The sequence below is a fragment of the Neolamprologus multifasciatus genome, chromosome 15 (assembly GCF_963576455.1).
Source record: "Neolamprologus multifasciatus chromosome 15, fNeoMul1.2, whole genome shotgun sequence".
Lineage (NCBI taxonomy): Eukaryota > Metazoa > Chordata > Actinopteri > Cichliformes > Cichlidae > Neolamprologus > Neolamprologus multifasciatus.
The window spans coordinates 22608871-22629931 of NC_140453.1; the positions used below are offsets into that span (position 1 = coordinate 22608871).

The 21061-nt window shown below is 40.4% G+C and overlaps 1 protein-coding gene and 1 pseudogene across 1 annotated transcript; one reads left to right on the top strand and one right to left on the bottom strand.

Moving 5' to 3' along the window:
• The first annotated feature begins 6452 nt into the window (after positions 1-6452).
• Positions 6453-7601, top strand: LOC146502094 (general transcription factor II-I repeat domain-containing protein 2 pseudogene; annotated as a pseudogene).
• A 9321-nt stretch (positions 7602-16922) lies between these two features.
• atf3 (activating transcription factor 3) lies at positions 16923-20838 on the bottom strand. The gene is made up of 4 exons (XM_085133535.1): positions 20702-20838; positions 19284-19542; positions 18849-18956; positions 16923-18677 (listed from the first exon to the last, which is right to left on the bottom strand). The coding sequence occupies exons 2-4, from the start codon at positions 19539-19541 to the stop codon at positions 18375-18377; spliced, it is 669 nt and encodes a 222-aa protein (XP_084989661.1). The 5' UTR covers position 19542; positions 20702-20838; the 3' UTR covers positions 16923-18374.
• Positions 20839-21061: the final 223 nt, after the last annotated feature.

The window sequence follows — 21061 nt, forward strand, 5'->3', positions numbered from 1 at the left end:
CCTTCCTTCCCCCTTCACATGAAGAGGTGAGTGGATCATTTCGACACAGAATATGATGAAGCAAACCACTGGAGACCAACCATTTCGTAGCAAAAGATTTCAGGGAAGCCAAACTGATGCTTTTCTTCCACAAACCTGCTGATGAATTCTTTGAAGACAAAAAGAAACAAAGTGGGAAGGTGAGCTGTTTTCAGCGTGTTAGTGTAGAATTACAGCTGGTAGTAGGCAGCTCCATGGAAATTCAGTCAAAACTGTCACGGCTGGCGGGGTGAGCCGTGTGGTGTGGAGGAAAAGGAGGACCCAAAATGCAGGCAGCCGACTGATGATATGAGTGAGGGTTTATTTACAGGTGACAGTGGCAGAACAGACAACGAAGCGTGAGAAAACAACTGAAGAAACCTAAACTGGGAGAACTAAATGACAAACCTGAGAGCATACAAAAGGGGTGTGGGGCAGAGACAGGAACGGAACACCATAGAACGCAGACGAGCCGACAACGAACACAGACTGACACCCACTATATATACACACACACAAGGTAATCGGGTAATCGCACACAGGAGGGAAGAACAGCCGATCTGAATACACATGATGACTGGAGGACACAAGCTGAACACAATGACAACAGACACAGACCTTCAGAAAAGAACAGGAAATCCAGAACACGAGCCTTCAAAGTAAAGCAGGAAACACACAGACTGATTTACAACACAACACGGGGACATGAACAGAGCACCGAGGACAGACACAGGTAGGGCTGAATATACACCAACTTCAGGTTCAACCCTAAACTAATACAAAAGCAGAATAAACACAAGGCACTATAATGAACTTCAAGGAAACACAAAATGCTGGGTCAAAATGACCCAGGACCATGACAAAAACAACATTAATGATGTCTACATAATGAATAAATTATAATAATATGTATTCTTAAAGAGGTGTGATGAACAGTAGGTTTTAAACTTCTTTAAAACTTTAAATCTACTTAGATTCTGGATATTTTTAACATTGGTGGAATTTTTAAATAAACACTTAAAGAGATATGTCACTTCACAGCCAAAAGGTCCTGGTCAAATTCACATTTGGGCCTTTCTATGTGAAATTTGTATGTTCTCCCTCTTTCTGAGGAAGTTCTTTTCAAGTACTCCCACTTCCTCCCATAGTATGCTTTCACAGTTTCAGGATTCCCTGAAACTTTCCCTCTAAAATCCATCTAACCACATACAGGTCAAATTTGATCGGGAAAGGCCTCTTTGCACACACTTTAAGAGAAGTCATTAATTTTCAGGTTAAAATAATTTATGGTAGCTGGGATAGGCTGCAGCAGGTCAAATTTAACCCATACTCTATGTATAGTGGTAGAAATAATTATTTGATCCCACGTAAAACATGTTTTAGTACTTAGTGGAGAAACCCTTGTTGGCAAAGCCAGCGATGTTTCCAGTAGTTGGCACTGAGGTATGCCTTCAGGACCCTAATGTGCCTCTTCTTTAACCACTCCTTTGTTGCCTTGGTGATATGTTTTGCGTCACTGTCATTCTGGAAAACACGTCCATGACCCATCTTCAGTGTTCTTGCTGAGGGAAGGAGGTTGTGGTCCAAGAATTTACGATACACGCCCCTGACCATTGATCCCGGTGAACTTCTGTACCTCTAAAAGATAAACAGCCCCAAAGCATAATGTTTTCACCTTGGCTGTGGGGATGGTGCTCTTTGGGTCATTCTCACCTTGTAGGGCGCTGCAAGACTTCAATCTATTATGATGTAGCGTGCTACCAATGGTGGTCTTGGTGATTGTGGTCCCGACTGCCTTCAGATCATTAAAAAGCTCCATGTAATTTTGGGCTGATCCCCCCTATTTCTGCATGTGTGGAGCTCCAGACCGAGGGTTATTTTATATCACACCAACAGCTATCACCTTCTCACCTGCCTTCTTGCTGATGGTCATATAGTCAAATCGAGCCATGTGCGGATTGTCCCTGATGTCCTTAGATGCCTCATCTGGTCTTGCCCATGGTGATAGACAGGTTGGAATGGAAGAAACGTATTCTGTGGAAAGGTGTGCTTTGTACACATAACAAGTTTAGATCATGAGTATCTGATTTACTGGTTGATTGATTGATTGAAATCTGTGTGTCACATGGGCACACTGCACCTGTGTGAACCAGAATTCTAGCTGTGTCATAGGGGATCACACACTTATTTCACTAAATGACACAGAAATCAATTTATAACTTCGATGTAATGTGTTTTTTCTTGGAGTTTTGGTTGATATTTTCTCTTTTATTAAAATAAAACTACCGTAAAAATGAGAGACTGGTCATTTCTGCCAAATTCAGTTGGGATCAAATAATTGCTTCCCCCACCGTGAAGGTTAAAATATTCGACAAGTGGTTTTAAATTATTTCTAATGTTAATTTTATAGTCCATGTGTCTGAATACTTTGGAAAATGAGGAAGTCTTACCTTTTACAGCCTGAAGAAACAAATCATGTTAAGCTGTTGAATTTAAGAGAAAATATTTTGCAAGGATATTAGAAAGGACCCAGAAAAAGCTGACCTACCGTACATCCACTCATTAATCTGCTGAATGTAAACACCACTGGCCAAAAAAACACTACAAATTTTTTTCTAATGAAACACAGATCAACAGTTTCAGGGAATAAAATTGAAATGAACTTGCACAACTCCCAGTTGCCTTACTGTGCTGAACTCCACCCATCAAGGTCTCCAAGTTACACAAATTAAACTCTGAATTCCTGGAAACCATATTTGGCCTGGCTTCTCCAGTTCCTCAGACATCCTCAGGAAACTGGCAGCACAGACTCTATGAAACTGAGCCAAGACCAACGTATAAGTGAACCATTCTCTAAAACAACTCACAGTGCACAATAAGTAAGGAAACGCTGCCCAGGCGGAAACGAATATGTCACTGACTTATTCAGAGGAATCCAGTAGGCAGCCTGCTGAGACAGATAATTAAGCTACAAATATATGCTCAATCACCCAGAACAAAGATAAAGGCATTCAGGCAGCTACACAGCTGCCAAGTAACACCACACACACAAATATCCACAGAGTTCTGCTGAAATTCTGATAAAGAATAATGAGAACAGGGCTGTAGGAAATGTTTTAGAAATGCTGAGATCATAAATCATTTTGAGTCACTGAGACGAAATTTCATAGTAAAATTTCAGCATCTTGGCTCCGTTTTTCAGGAAACAGTATGATGTTGTACAGTATCCCCACACTAAACTTTTCAAATTCTACCAAATTCAAAGCTGTTTGTTTGTATTTGTTTAACTCCATGTTTTTTGGCCTAGGGGTTGTTATATTTTAAACCAAGTCTCTCACAGACTACAGTTTATTTCCCTTTGTGTTGGTATCCTGCTACAAACTGTGATTGGTTATTCTTGGTACAGCCGTGACCTGATTAACTGCTTTTAAAAGATCAAAGTGGCTTCACAAAGCACGACATGATGAAAAAAACAGGAAACCTTCATGGTTAAAAGGTGAAGCCAGTGCAGAAATGCCAAAACTGCAGTTCCACCAATGGTCACATGAGGCTGTCTCCAAAAGTGAGTCAGTCACCATAGTCTCTCATGTTAAAATGTCCATCTTCAGCTGTGAAACAAACATATCTACAGTGTTTCTATAACTATATGCAATACACTAGGATGTTTGGGCTTGCCAGAAAAAAAGCATTGTTGCTGATTACTGACTACTAAGCTTTACTTTTGGCAACACGTCTTTGAATTATATGAATTGACTGATTTTTAATTATCTGACATATAATTTGGCTCTTTATGAATGAAAGCCTATTTGAAAAGCTTGCACTTCAGTTTTGTGGGTGAAATGAAAGTTCTTTATTATGTGTCTCTGTGAGCTGCGCTCATAAAATAGATGATTATGATTAGGGATGGGTACCGGTATCCGGTGCCATCATGGCACCGGTTCTGACATAAACGGTAGTAACCAGACCGAAAAGCAGCGCGCATTTCGGTGCTTTATTTCGGTGCTTTTTTTTCCTGAGCTGTGATACACTTTCTTCTTCCTTACATTTCTATTGGCGGTTGGCAAACAACTGAAAGGTGCATTACCGCCACCAACTGGTATGGAATGATACACTTTAGATTCTAGCCAATCATTTTACGTTTCGAGGATAGTAGGCGGGTCCAGGTACGTACGTTCTTTTAGAGCAGAGCTACAGATTAAAAATGCCCAAGGCAAAGCGGTCAAAAGTCTGGCTGTACTTCACAGCAAAAGATGCAAACTCAGCAGCCTGCAACAAGTGCTTTAAGCTGATACTGTCAAAGGAGGTCACACTTTAAATCCGATGAACCTAGCCCTGCCAGTGTAGCAGAAATGATGATGGCAGCAGCAGCCGTTCTTCTCTGCGTGAGTAGCTTAATGTTGTTCGTGTGTAATTTACGTTGAGTAAGCTAACCGCGTTATTAAATTAATGCATGTAACGTGAACTAGCAAACACCATCATAGCTACATGCGGCTGTCTTCTTGTTTGATGGCAGATACTCCCTTCACCCTGGCCAAAAAGGCTAAAATGACCGAAGAAAAAGTGGAAAACAGCTAAACATGAGAGGTTTTTGGACAAAGTTTGTGTTTTTTCCATTGTTTAAGCACTGCTTCCAGCCCAGAGTGATACCATATATGCCCTATACCTGCAGAAAAGACTAACATTGTTATCTTTTTACAAAAAAACAGCTGAACATGAGAGGTTTTTGGACCAATTTTGTGTTTTCCATTCTTTAAGCACCGGTTTGGGCACCGTTTAAGCACCGGCACCGTTTCAAAAGTACCGGTTTGGCACCGGTATCGGATAAAACCTAAACGATACCCATCCCTAATTATGATACTAAATTACAGCACTACCGTATTTTCCGTACCATAAGGCACAGTGCACCTTATAATCCGGTGCACCTTATGTATGAATTCTGGTTATACTTACTGACCTCAAACCAATTTTATGTGGTACGCGGCGTTCAAAAAAATGTTTTAGTACGACTTTGGTAAGCTACGAAGCTGCACTGCTTGATGGATTGTCAGAGTCTTAAGACTACTGTAGTCAGGAGGCTCGCGGAGTAATCTGGGTCCAAAACTCCATCCTCTTCAGTTCCCAAATTCAAATGAACACTGCGGCATCACTGAGAGTTAAAAACTGTCTAAATTGTTTCTAAATTCTTTCTTTAATAAAATGGTCAGCGTTGCTGCTTTACCAGGTGTATCAATTAAGTTTCACATCCAGGCAACCACGAAAACAGAATTTATTAAATTTAACGGAGTTCACAGTTAGCAGGAAGTTAGCTCGCTAGTTTCTGACTGACAGAGATTTCTGAAAAAATTAAAACTTACAGCTCTGCTATCCCTTTCAATATAAATAAAGACAGAAAACTAAACAGCAGTGACTTTTGTAGGGCTGCTGAAGTTGGACTAGCTGGTATATAATGATGTGCAACGTGATCGCTAGCGGCACAGCTATGTTAGCATAACATAAACACAGTGAAGCTGGAAGATAACCGCTAACTTTTTTTTCCACTAGATAAAAGTTAACCTAAGGGTTCCCGATGGTTAGGGACAAATGCAATCGCATGGCAGGATGCTATAAACCAGGGGTGTCAAACGTACGGCCCGTGGGGCGGATCAGGCTGCTCATTTTTGTAAAGTATAAAAACGAGCAGCAATTTTTCAATAAAGAAACTGCTGTTCCAATTGTGTCCATTGGGTGGCGCAATAGCAATTATGAGCTACTTTGTTTTGCCCGCGAAATTTAAACCTGATGTGCTTTGGCACCCTCATTGCCCCAATATGTCTCTGTCAAAAAAGAGAAAAGTGGATGCAGAGTGTTCCAAGAAAAATGGTCATCCTCCTATTTATTCACGGAAGTGAATGGGAAAGCTGTATGTTTGGTGTGTTCCCAGCATGTTGCAGTGCTGAAAGAATATAACCTCCGTGCCACTATGTGAGTCTTCATGCCGACAAATATGACAACTTTCAAGGACAGCGGAGAAGAGAGAAGGTGAATGAACTGTTGGCGGGTCTGAAGAAACAGCAGTCTGTGTTTACTCACAGCTGAGACATCAGTGATGCTGCAGTGAAAGCTAGCTACATCATTGCTAACGAAATTGCACTAGCTTCAAAACCATTTAGTGAGGGTGAATTTGTAAAAACATGTATGATGAAGGCATCGGAGATTGTGTGCCCTGAAAAGCGCCAGGCCTTGCAAATATCAGCCTGGTAAGAAACACAGTTGCCGACAGGATTTCTGATCTTTCAGCGGATTTGGACAGCCAGTTGAAGCAAAAAGTAAAGTCATTTATTGTGTTTTCAGTTGCAATTGATGAAGGCATTACAGATGTTGCACAACTGGCAATTTTCATCCGCGGAGTTGATGACACATTGACCGTCACCGAGGAGTTCGTAGAGTTGGTACCGATGACAGATACAACGACCGCAGCTGATATTTTCACCGCACTCGTCGGCGCGCTGGACAGGGTCGGAGTGGACTGGTCCCGCGCTGTCAGCCTGGCTACAGATGGTGCGCCCTCAATGATCGGGAAGAAAGCAGGTGTTGCAAAAAAGTTCAGAGATAAAGTGCAATCTGCAAATGGAGGACGTGATTTTTGGACTTTTCACTGTATTTTGCACCAGGAGGCTTTGTGTTGCAAGTCATTGAAAATGGATAACGTCATGAAGGTGGTCATCCGATCCAGAAGCCTCAATCACCGTCAGTTTGACAGTCTTCTCAGAAAGAAAGACCACATCTATGGCCTGCCATACCACACTGAGGTAAGATGGTTGAGCCGAGGTGCTGTGCTGAGGTGTTTCTTTGATTTACGAGAAGAAATTGAACAGTTCATGGAAGAAAAGGGCAAACCAGTGTTAGAATTTCATTCTGCAGAATGGATGCAAGACCTTGCATTTATGGTGGATGTTACAGAGCACCTGAATAACTTGAACAAACAGCTGCAAGGACGCAACAAAGTTGTCACGCAGTATTATGACAGCATACGTTCTTTCAAGTTGAAGCTGTTATTGTGGGAGACGCAGCTCGCTGGCGGTGATGCAGCTCACTTCCCCTGTCTGAAAAATGTGTGCACGATCCAAAGTGTGGCAGATATGAAGCGGTTTAAAGATAAAATAACGGGACTGTTACTAGAGTTTGAGCACCGATTTCAGATTTTTGGTGAACTGGAGAAAGACTTCAAAGTTTTTTGCTCGCCGTTCACCGTAAATCCCTTTGACCTGCCCGTCCGGATCCAACTTGAAATAATAGACTTGCAGTGTGACTCAGATTTGAAGGGCAAATTTGCCGCAGCTGGCTTAAACACATTCTATCAGAATCTCTTGCCAGGTTACCCCAACTTGACAGCCCTCGCTGCAAAACTGTTGTGCATGTTCGGAACCACGTATCTTTGTGAGCAAGTTTTCTCTGTAATGAGCATAAATAAAACAAAACTGCGGTCAAGGCTCACGCACAGGCACTTGAATCACATCCTGAAGTTAGCTGCCGCTCAGGATGTGAAGCCTGATATTGATGAGCTGGTGAAAGCTAAAAGATACCAGGTATCAGGAGTCAAATAAACTATGCAACCCCACTGAAAGTGCTGCATAAGACACCCTGATGTAGTTCTGTGATCTGTGATATACTTCTGTGAATCACTGAGGCACTGTGTGTTTGTGTGTTCTTTGTCCTCAGAATTTTCAAATAACTTGAGATGTTTTATGATTAATAGCTATGTTGTGCCTGTACTATTTTGAACATACTGTCCACAGGCTCTAGCTTTATTTTTATGTTGATCGTATTAAAACAAAGAAAACAATCTGAAGTTGTTGTTTTTAAGTTATATATACAATGATTTTACCAGTCCGGCCGACTTGAGAATAGACTTTTCTCCATGTGGCCCCTGAACTAAAATGAGTTTGACACCCCTGCTATAAACGGACCAAACTTCAGTCAGGACAACAACTGAGGTAATGTGTCCACAATACGAGGTTAGTCATTAATATACTGCAACAACACAGGAACAGAGCAGCTGCGAGAGAATTCAACATTAATGAATCAATGGTACGGATGTAGAGGAAGGAAGAGTTGAGTAAAGTTTGACTTATCTGTTTTCTTTCATTTAATGCGCCTTATAATCTGGTGTATCTTATGCATGAAAACAGACGTGTTCATCAATAGTGCGCCTTAAAATCTGGTGCACCTCATGGTCCGAAAAATACAGTAAGCTAATGGGTGACCTAGGCGAATTATAAAATGTATTCATAAATGTTAATGAGATCAAATTAAATCAAATTACAACTTCTCTGTCTTTTTTAAAGTCGACTTGCACCATAATGTTTCTTTGCACTGGAACCTCTTGCACTTTATGACTTGTTTCCTTTTATTCTAGGAGATGCAATGTTAACCTTCCATGTAAAGGCCATCACAGACAGGTGCTCTCATTTTTTATATGTGGTATTTCCGTTTTTTTTTTTTTTTTTTTTTTTTTTTTTTTTTTTTACAGGTCTGATGCTGGACGTCATTGACACCATGAGAAACCATGCTTCCTGCAACTACCTGAGCAACTACAGTGGATTCATGTGGCGTAGAGCACTAAAGAGTCTTTCCCAATTTTTTCCAGGAAGGTTATACCATCCGTTCCAACGTTATTTAGAGAGATAGCAAATTAAAAACAATAAATCCTACAACCAGTCATGTAATGTAATAGCCACACGTCCCTTCAGGTATCGTCTTTTTGAACACCACAGTCAAACTGTATATTGTAATACTACTGCTTTTAGAGGTAAACTTTATTGGATTTCAGTAGTTTTTTTGATTTTTAAACTGTTCCCAGCGCATTCGCCCACAACTTGACTTGGTCCCCTCACAAATAAATAAGGTCAGGTCGAGTTGATTTGACACATCTCGGAAATTAAAGCTACATGCCTGCAATGTTAAATTAGCCTTGGGGTGAAGACTGAAACAAACATGTGAACAATCCACCCTGTAGCTGTTTGTTTACTAGGAACAGGAATGTAGAACCACCCTTCGTAACAAGAATCTGAGTAAGTAAGTAATACTTTTCTATGTAATTTTATCTTATTATTTTATCTGTGTAATTTCATATCTTTTTCTCTCACATTTCGGGGGGGGGGGGGGGGGGGCGGGATTTTGGCCCTCCCTTCTTGATAATATTGCGTCAGTTCATTGAGGACTACAGGCATTTTTTTGTACGCGGCATTTCAATCAGTTCAAGATGTGGACTTTGCCTGGGCCATTGCCAAATCAGACCGTTTATCTACACTCTCCTTCTGTATTTTGACAAATAAAGAAATAATGACACAGGTTGTAATTTTTAAAACCTCATAATGACCAATATTTTTTGAGCTGTTAAATCAAACCTTATAAGAGGATGTGCTGTGTTTTTACCACGTCTGTAATGCTGAGCATCCTGTAGGTTTCAAAACGTGGAGAAACTAAGACACAATCAAAGCTGTTGAAACTGGTTTTGACACCAGGGTGACTATATTAATTAAATCAAATGTTTTGACAGGATACTCCCACATCAATAATGCAATACATTCCAGTGTTACCAAATCATTTACCAGATGTTAGCGGATACTTACCCAGACAGATTCTTTGAAAAATGGAGCCCTTTGGATGCCAGAATTTCCTCATATTTCACACTCATCTTTCTCGTATTCTGTTAATGCGTCAGTAGCTAAGTAAGCAGCTGTGATGATTAGAACAGCGAATACACTGAATGTAGTTTCGTTAACCGTGAACTGCTCCCTTAATGACCTTTTAGTCTTCATTGGACCTTTTGACCACACAGGGTGACATTGGTTAGAGATTATGACACTGCTGTTTCATCAGTTGTCTTTCCTCTGCTTGTCACTGAATTGCCTCAGTTTCCCTCTCATTTAAGCAAGTGACCAACCATCTTTCCTCTCCATTACAACCCCCCTTCTTCCTGCCTGTGTGTACTTTGGCTTCATATTAGCCAACAACTCATGGGACACGCTCAAGACAAACAACCAGCAGTTGACACCACAGGCAGCAATACGTGTTTGCCAGTGGAACAACCAAGCTGTATGATCAAACATAGAGGTAGAAACTGAGTTTGCCCTCTGGAATGACTTAACATGATGTCACCTTTTGACCCCAAAAAGACCCGGGATAAACTGTACTGTTCTCTGATTTCGCAGTACTCAGGGTGTGTCAAAGCATGGACTTCCCACTTCTACTTCCGCTTGAAATTTGAGAAACAAAGTTATGTTTTTTAAAAAATAAAACAGCATTTAAAGGGAAACAACCCATAAAGGATGTTAATTTGTGTTTCAATTATTTTTGAAATGCAATAAGTTACAGATTGATTGCTGTTGAAAATATAAAACTTTATTTCAGCAGCTTATTTTTTTAACTTAATTATTTATTATTAATGAATTCAAAATGATATTAAAATGAGCAATGAAGCAGAACAGTTCTCATCAGGTTGAAAACATCAGGCATTTTCACTTCTTGTAAATAAACTTTAATTCATAGACTAATGTTCAAACAATAATGATAATGATTACAAACTATAATGATTACAGAAGGAAAATATTCTTAAATCTCCAGCATCATTGGTGTCTGACATTTCCTAAAACATGGCCAAACATCACTGTAATCAACAGGTCACAGGCACTATAGAGCAATGAACTTTAGGATTGGTAGAGGAGAGGAAGTACAAATTCAAACAAACTGATTATTATGTCACATAGTGTCAAATGAATTGAGCCTGTCTGGAAACAGAGCCAGGGACAAGTAGTTGTCTATTTTTAAAGTCTGTTTAGAATCAGCCTGAAGGACGGACGCATAATTTGTCGTAACTTGTCTCAGTTAGGGTCAGAGTTCCTGATTCAACGATAGGAAAGAGACCAAAACAGCTTCAATGGGAGAGGTCCAAAAAAACACAAAGGCTCAAATATTTGCCAAAAAACATCTTTGCAGTTAAGTTTTTCACTTAACTGCAAACACTTGATTGCAGTTATTAGCTTTAGGGTGCAAATACTTTTTTCATGGCACTGTAACTGGCAGGCCGGGGGGCCTGACATTCAGCCTCTGATGAAGAGCACAACTCGGACCCAAACAGATGCGTGCATACTTATAAAACCATAACACTTATGTAAGCTACCCTGCCCCTAATGGTGTTGCCATTAAACTTGTCCCAACAACTTGCCTGCCAAAAGTAAACATTCCTGCATGGCAACAAGCAACATAAAAACTCAACTTAAAAGTTATGGGCCAGAAATAATGTTATCTGCCACCAGTGTTGGGGAGTAATGTAATACATGTACCGCCGTTACGTATTTAAAATACAAAATATGAGTAACTATATTCCGTTACAGTTACCGTTTAAAAAGGTGGTATTTAGAATACAGTTACTTTGTTGAAATAAATGGATTACACAGCGGTACTTCCCTGTTTCATATTGTGGCGGGTCAGGCCTGTTTGGGTTTTGTTTGACAGCTACGTTCTGTTGTTCCAGGTGGCAGCTTACAGTTGCCATGGTTACAGGGTGACACTCTCTCTCTGCGTGTTTCCTGGGTGAGAGAGGCCTTTTTGTTGTTGTTGTGCTAAGCTAATAGGCAGAATGCTACAGGTACAGCTCTAAAGAATGTAGCATCATAGGCAGTGTAGTCCATGCTGCAGGGAGAATGGACTGCCATACACGTTATGTGTCTGTGAGCGAGGGAGGGAGAAAAAGGAAAAGTACCAGTTGTTATTAAGCAGAAACGGGAGCTGGAAGCATGTAAATATAATAATAACCACTGCAGCCAAGAAGAGTGCCTGACGAGCCCAGTTGTAAGTAAGCTATTAAGACTCGACTGTACACCGTGTTCGTGTTTTCCTCTGAAACAATAAGCTCTGTTGGAGCAGCCTTTCAACGCCTCTCTCTGTCTCTCGCTAGCAAAGTTGACCCAGACAACAAAGTAAAGCTAGTTTTCAGCTACGAGCCCGACACGAACCCGACGTATTAGCCAGAGGTCCCTTTACTATGGTTCGGAGCCGCGGACCTTCAGTAACAGTAATAAATCACAGCAATAGTACATTCATGTAGTTGTAAACAGCATGATAATATATTAAGTAATCCAAAGTATTCAGAATACGTTACTCTCATCGAGTAACGTAATGGAATACGTTACAGAATACATTTCGGGGCATGTATTCTGTATTCTGTAATGGAATACATTTTAAAAGTAACCTTCCCAACACTGTCTGCCACATATTATGTCCTTACACTAGTAACAGTTTAGCGATGTTTGTTAATTTTGTGATTATGTGCAATGAGATTGCGGGGCGATCGTGGCTCAAGAGTTGGGAGTTCGCCTTAGTTACCATTACTAACACTTTAATGAGTTTGAAAACTATTGTCATATCAGTGCATAACGACACTCCCCATGCCTGCATACTGTGAAGTAGTGCAATCTTAGTTCCTTTTTAATGAGCACACAAAAAGATTGACCGAATAGTTGGCACTGTTTTTTTTCTCAAAAGCAAAGGAGAAATCCCATTTGCATTACAAACGCCTTCATGTGAGATGCTGTTCTGCCTGCTGATGTTTCTCTTCCTGACATTCCCATTGAACCTGTTAATTACAGCCTGCAGCTGAAGAACGCTGAACCTTGGCTCACCTCTGAAAAGATCCCATACCCGGTTATGAACTTTTTATTGTAGTTTTTTATGACACAGGAGTATACCTTAAGCCAATCTGAAGTCATATCTTTACAAGATTGATAATAATGAAACTAAGGTGTTTATACAGATGTGATAAATTGGTCACAGCCCCGTTGTTGTTCATCCCAGCGTTCTAATAAACTGAATAATGAGGAGTGGAGCCCTCTTTTATTCTATTTGTTGCACTCATCATTCACTAGCAAGTACCAAAACATGTGAATGTTTTATAATAATGAAGCAACAAAGCTTGGAGCCTTATGAAGTATTGGCAGCAGCTCCCTGACTTATACCTTTGACAAAGTGCGCGTGAGAGAGGGTAGGGCATAGAAACAATGAGAAACGTGTGTGGGCATAGAGGCATTTATAGACAGGAGTGTTTAGGGTGTGGATTCAATTCTGGACTTCAGATAAATTCTTCTTCCAGTCGCTCCCTTTAGGGGTCTTCCCAACAGATCATCTGCCTCCATCTAACTCTATCCCTGTCATCCTCCTCTGTCAAACCAAGTCTTTGCACGTCCTCCTTCACTGCATCCACAAATCCTGTTGGTCTTCCTCTTTTCCTCCTTCTGTCTGGGAGCTCCATCTGTAAAAAATAAAAAAACTACATCCAAAATCCAAGCCTCAATTGTACTCTGCTGCCGGAGCTGGAGAAGTCGTTCCTTTGAAGTCAAAAAAGTTGTCTTCTAAAGAAGTCGTGTGGTCGGTACATTGTAACGTGATGTAAATCATCTGTCGACAAGTCTGTGCAGTCACGAAAATTGGCAAGCATGCAGACATCCACATGGACCCTCGATGTGGACCAGTCTCAATGTCTGATGACTCAGAGCCAAGCAGATCCCAGCAGTCTCATGAACAACTCTGAATGTCAACAGAGACAGGTATCAACAGAAGTGAGTGTCCTGGACTAGCCGGCATATATGATCTGTGAGCTATTTTTTTTTACAGGAAATTGTAGAATGAAGGATACATTTCTCTAAAATGTCAACAAGTTGAAAGTCTCTCGTCTTCAAACGTCATTTGAGAGGATAAAAACATCAAAAATGGACTAAACGGCAGCCAAGAAATGCCTGAGATGAGCCCACACACAGCACAAGGTTATATATGGGTTTATATAAGGTTAACCTTATATAAGGTTTATATATGGGCGCAAAGTTTGGATTATTTGCAGTGAAAAGATCCTGACCTTAATATCCACTGGCAACCCAAGATTGATACTACTGATGTCCACATATATCTGGAGGCTGGGACACCACCTGTAGGGCTGCAGTGTACAATAGACTCAAAGAATGTTGTTATTTCATCACTTCAACAACTAGATTGATAAACGACAAGAGCTGTTGCGAAAGGCCTTGAATAATTGATGTGAACACAAAAAATGCCACCAAGCTCAACATCAAACAGGTTTGCCTCTCCCTATTAGGAGAAGTATTTAGGGAAACTATTAAAATGTCAATATGGAAACAGAGCGGGAAGAAACTAGAGCGTAACTGGAATGTTATTTTTGGATTGTGATGAGTTGTAATTAACATACCAGTTGTGTAAATTAAACTGATGGGCAGGTTTAGACATCACCTTCGGTAAAATGCTGCCCCACCCACTTTTTCTCACGCTGCTTGGTTTATGAGAATCTTACTCACAGGATTCTTCTGAAAATATCAGCACAATTGTGAACAGAACTCTTTATTTATTGATTGTTTTCACTCTTTTGTTCCATGCGTGGTTTCCTGAAATGAGATGACTTGCTCTTTAAGGAGTTTAACAGGAAATCAGAATACTTGTGATAGGAAAGAGGCGGAACGTCATGTGTTCTCTAGGTTCTGGGCAGCTTACCGGAATACTAACTATTGGTACCGTGAAACTCACTAGGACAGGTGCAAAGTATTGATTACAGTGATTGTATACCTGGATGTTTGCTTTTATCCACTTTCAGTGACAGCTTGGTGTGGTCAAACCATAGCAGATCTCAGGCTGGCAGACCTGGAACAAGTTATTTTCTGTGTGAGTTTTAACGTCCTGGTGCAGGTGGGTGAGATTTGATGCTTGAAGGCATGAAGCTTCTTGTGTAATCACATAATTATCTGTTTATACACTTTCAGTTTGCCGGGATTGTTTAGAACACGTATGTCACGTTTCTTCAGAAAGCTCATTTGAATGGTTTCATCGGATTAGTTCCCTATCACATCATTCACATCATTCTATGTTGCAATTTAGGCATAACTATGTATAAAACAAAAAAAAGACGGGAAACAAATAGATTTGACTTTGCACAATCCACAAATTGGCTTGTGTTTGAACACGCTTGTTTACGGTGTGATGTACTGCACATCTCTTGAGATCTGGTAGCGATTGGCCAGTGGCCTTAATGGGCGGGTTTGTTGTTATTTGAACTGCATATTAGAGCCTTCTTGGACAGATACTGTAGAAAACATCCAGTCATATCTATCAAGGCAGTGTTACCTCACCCTTCTGCCTGCCTCTACCTCTTTGAACAGAACATGTTCAGTCTTGTCCTTCAGCTCCATCACATGCACAGTTGCTCTGTGCTTACATGTAGGAATTCTGTTGAAGATTTTTGCAAGCAAACATTTATGTTGTGAAATTGTTCCACTTGTGGAAAAAAACACGGTGATAGAAGTACAGCAGCTTCCTAGTACCCATCTGGGAATGTAAGCTTTTAAAACCGAGTATCCTTCAAGAAAACTGTGTTATTTTTCCTGATATTCATAACACACTCTTTATTTTAATGAGAGAGGGCCCGGTGCTGATGTAACTGTGTTCCTAAAGTAAAACAGAAGACCACAGCTGCAGAGTTAGTTTTCTAAAGATCAAGCATGAGTATTGTTAGTTCTGCTGTTGTCATTTTCAGACATGGAGAACATGAGACATACTTGAGCGGGTTAATGGCTACAAAATGAAAATCATTGTTTCAAAATGGATCTGATGCAATCCAAAGCAACTGACCGGTCAACTGCATTGTCAGAAAGTGGTGATTATTGATGGTAAGCATTGCAAACATTTGTTTTACAGTGTGTTGCATCAGATGGCACATGTTTTTATAAGTGCAGAAAGTCTATAGGTATAAGATATTGTACAGCTCCAACAGCGAAGAGCAAGGCACTAATCTTTCTGTATTTCTGCTCTGTTTAGTGTTATCAACGTACTATCACAGCTTTTTTTCCACCAGCATCATGTGAGCTCACTGTAGCAATAATCATATCATAATTTAATTTAAGATTATCATAAGAAATCAGCTACTCAGCCCACTTCCACTGAGCTTCATGGAGCTTGTTTTTGGTTCTACAATCATTGCTGCACATTTATTAAGCTCTAACCATTATTATTATTATTATGTACTACTGATATTTTAATAACAATTTTTTTTTTGCATTTTTATCCCAGTTACATGTTTCAGATCATCAAACAAAATATAATATTAGAAAGAGATAACTAGTCACTAACATCTATCAGTCTGGACAGGGTGACAAAGCCATCCGGACCAAATGTTTTCAGTAATGAGTCCCATTACATCTGGTGTGAAACTAACACAGCATTTCATTAAACGACAGCCAAACATGGTGGTGTCAGGGTGACGGTCTGGGACTGCTGTCCTGTTTCAGGACCTCAATGGTTGCTGTAATTGATGGAAACATGAATTCTGCTCTCTACCAGAGACTCCTGATGTCACATCTGCCAGTCCGTTTCCAGAAAAGGCATCTCACAGGTCGCATTTTCAGTTCACATCTTTAATTATCAAAGTATCAAAATCAAAACAGAGATGGAAGTAGTTACACAGTGATAGTAGCAGTGCAGTTGTACCTGACATCCTTTATTTATTTCTGCTATGACACAGCTATAGAGAAAAAAAAAAGTCTTCAGTAGTAGAAATAGGCACAATATGAATACATGCACTCAGTGCTCAGTGACTATCTAGTAATGACTAGCATCGGGACAACAGGTGACAAAAGTACTATGACCACAAAGACGCCTGCGTCCCTTTAACAATGTGACTCTCGCACAACACATACAACAATATAAACCTTTTAACAGAGGAATACAACTTCAGTCTACAAAATTCATTATTATCCTGTCAAAGGAAACCCCTTCTGGTATGTACTCATCCTTCGCTTTGTGCGTCAGAGTTTCAGTTTGATTGAGAATGAGAAGTTAGAGTGTCGCTCAGGAATAAAGGGCTTCTGATCTCATGTTTGGCTTTATTTTACTGCCAATAAACAACAAACAGCAATCATCGTGCTTGTCAAATTTCTGTTTGAGCAATAAACTGCTGTTTTCCTTGGGCTGCTTTTTTTTTTTTTTTTTTTTTTTTTTAATACAATGGAAAATGGTGTGCAAGTGAACAACAACTATTTTGGTAGTGGGTTTTCAAACAGTGGAAGTTCACGACACACTTAGATTCTAACGTGTCACCAAATCTTGCATAACTTCAGAGTGAACTGATGCAGCGCTTCTGATACCTAGCTAACGATATCTAATGAACACAACATCCGGACCAAATGTTTTCAATAAATACATTTTTAAAAAAATAACTTTTGGTTTTGCTCTGTTGAGACCAAAGGAGGCATTGGTGTTTACATACAGCAGCACATAGTTAATATGCATTTGATACTTTATACAAGACACTGGGTAGAAAACACATCTGTAAAATAACACTTATGTAGCTTCATTGTCACAGAACAGGTTGAAAAAAAAAATCCCCTTTGCTTTAAGAGAGAACACAGTGATAAATAAAGTGTCCATTGGGCAATTGTGATTGCCAGAAAATATTGAATTCTTAAGAAAAAAAAAAAACCCACAACAAAACACTTATCTATACATGTGATTACACTGTCTTTTGTACTAGGCTTTTTTCAGTAAGTGCAGAATTAGAAACCCTGCCTGCAACGTACATTTCCCTTTTGTGTCTACTACACTCACAGCAAGGAACCTGACCCGTACTCATGCTTTTGGACGAGTCATCTCATATTATGTATGACAAAACTGACGTCTATAGCATACCTAGGTCCTGAGTGGTTAGTAGTAGCAGCGTTTTTAGTAATTCACTTTGTATACAGGACAAGCAGACAGGGTTAAAACAGCAACATCCTAACATACAGTAATCATTTAATAAATATGTCATCTTTGCTGTACACTAAACAGAGACCGCTTCTTTTTAAAGTCAGTGACTTGCATCTGTACACACTCACACAGTCATTCTGAATCTCCTTACTGTCGGGGTGAACTCTTAAATAATGTGCCTTGATCAGACCATTGACTATTCAAAATACTAATAAATCAAGAAAAGCTGTTGAACTTTGCTTAAGTGCTTTAGCATCTGTTCTTGGCCCTGACTGTTTAAAATGTTTTTTAAAAAAAAAGAAACATAATGCAAGTCAAAGTGCTGTCCATCATTTCTCACTCCTGTCCAATCAGCAGCTACGGGTTCAGGGAGCGGAAGGTGCTGAGGTCACTTTACACCGCTCTCTTTTTCTCTAGCAGCATTATGGACGGCAGGTGGGCGTGAGGAGTCATAGGTGGCGTTTCATTCTCAGGTCATAAGTCTGTATGTGGCAACTCCACCTCCTGCGAAACCAGTCAGTCCTACATCAGCAGCAGGAGATGGAAGAATTGCAAGCCCTAGATAACACTCTGGGCGATCATAAGTGACTGGGGCACTGGACATGATCGAGAGTCAGAAGTCCTCCGCCGAGAGGCGCTGCTGTGGACGTGGATGCGGATGAGGTGGTGGTGGAGGTGAGGTTGTGGAGTTGTAAGGTGCTCTCCTGGATGTGCTGAATGAAAAGATTTCGCTCATCCTCGGGCGTCTGGGGGTTCTGGGCTCGGACGATGCACGTCGGCCGGTGAAGGTTGAGCATGTAGACCAGCTGCTGCTTCTGCTGCTTCAGCTCCTCAATCTGAGCTTTTAAGTCGGCATTGATGCTCTCCAGCTTTTCAGACTCCTGCAGAGAAGGATGGAAGAAGAAGACTGTTATTCACCCGAGAAACATAAGCTACTTCTCACCGCAAGCTGTGAATGTCATGCTTTATAAATTGTCTAACTGTGAGGGTGCAAAAAGCTAAGAGTAGGTGCAGAATAACCAATGCTCAAATTGATGAAAGTGGAAAACTACCTTCTGGAGTGATTCAGTCTTTTCCTTCTTCTTGTTGCGGCACTTGGCGGCAGCGATTTTGTTTCTCTCCCTCCTCCTTTTCCTTCTGTCATGCTCCTCAGATGTCAACTAAAAAAAGGTGAGAAATATAAACCATTAAGAAAAAAAAATACTCTCTCTTTGTGTGTATATATATATATATATATATATATATATATATATATATATATATATATATATATATATATATATATATATATATATATATATATATATATATATATATACACACACACACATATATATATATATATATACACACACACACACACATATATATATATATATATATATACACACATATATATACACACACACACACACACAGACACATTACAGAGAACACATAAAAAAAAATACAGATAACTACATGCTGTAATTCCCCCTCTGCCTTACCTCTCGCTTGACCCCGTTCCTGCATGAAGTTAGCTCAGAGGCTCGATCCGAGCTGGAGCTGGCACCATCGGAGCTCATGTCGGTGCTAAGCCCGTTGGACAGTCGCTTGCTCTGGATTGCCAGCCGGAGCTCCTCTTTCACGATGGGTGTGAAGTTGGTGAAGTCGTCCAGGGTGAGTGTGCCTTGAGGGGAGAGGCAAGGAACCAAGGCGGAGCAGCTGATGTCAGCCAGAGAAGGACCCGAGTGCTGAAGCATCATTCTGTAAACGCAAGAGATGAAAATCGTCAGGTGGGTTAGAAACACTTAATATAATTTAAAAGAGCCCAGAGCTAAAGTCACTATGAACCCAACGCTGAAAGTCACAAGATAAATAATGTGGCAAGAATAATAAAGGAATGTTCAATTTTTTGCTGAGTAACAATGACACAGATGTTAGAAGGAAGACCAAGAGCTAAGATCAGTTTGAAAGGTCAACATAGCATGTTGAGGACAAACAGATTGTGATGGCAAGACAAATGGCTGTGTCATTCAAAACTAAGCAAATATTTGCTTTGTGGAAAACATGCTGTAAAAAAGGCTCATTAATTGGGGAGGTGTGGATGTTTGTTATCTAAACAGAGAAGTGAAAAGAGTTGAATTATGGCCATCAGCCAGATAAGGTGTTTACATCAGCTCTGAGACCAACACCAAAACAAGCACATTTATATTATATTCTTATGTTCTCCAGTAACAAATCATTTGCAACGAAGTCATTAATGATATGGTTTGTATTAGTCTGCACACAGCTGCACCTTCTTAGAATTTTTAAAAGTTTTAAAAAGTCTTGTTAGCTCTACAAATATTTTACCACCGCCTCCCTCTGTTCCCTTCAGTTTCGTTATTATGTGTCCAGGTAATTATAAAAGAGAATTGTGCTATTCATATGTTTGTCTTGGTTTTGTTATTATGAAGTTAACTCAAAAGAAAAGAAGAAAAAAAAGAAACAACAATATTAAAAGTCTCGTCAAAAGTGGGGAAACAAGTGCAAAAATCCGAAATACCTGATTATAAATAAATTACAAAAAAGTGTAACAAAATGCATTCAAGCACAATCCAAGCAAAACGTCGCATGATGTCATATTTGAAACAAAAACATCTCAAAAGTTTTTTATAAATACAAAATACGCTAAAGTAAAATTAAAAAAAGAAAAAATCATTAGTGCAAACTGCTCCAAAAATATGCGCTTGTTTATATATTTTATATTTTCACGCAAAAACACGCGCGGAAGTTTTCGCAGTGTCCCGGGACGGAGCGCACGGAGACACCGGCTCTCTGCGCTTCTCACCGGGATCAAAGAGGACAACACCGCCTCTCTGCCCCTCACACACACGCTCAAACACCCCCGTCCTCCTCCACGGGAAACAGATTTCCAGCCTACCTGTTAAAGCTGTGAGTGTCCGGATCTGATGAAGTGCGCCGTGAAGAAAATAAACCTTCTCTTATATCTGTGCGTTCTGCTCTTCCTGTGTCTGCTTCCTGCTCGTTGGCTACGGTTGCTCTTGTGGCCTTTACGTTGCGTCACCTCGCGTTTTTAAATTGGTCGAAGGGGCGGGACACATGACGCAACGCAACGCTACTAGAGACCGAGAGAGAGAGAGCGCTAGGGTTGGGAGCCTGAGAGTAGGGAGGGGTGACGTCATCCTATTTTTAGAAGGCTGATCCGGCGATGATGCAATCTAGCAACCCCGAGTGTTCTTCTCTGCCATAACAGGACAGGCGTCCCCCTCCCTCCTCCTCC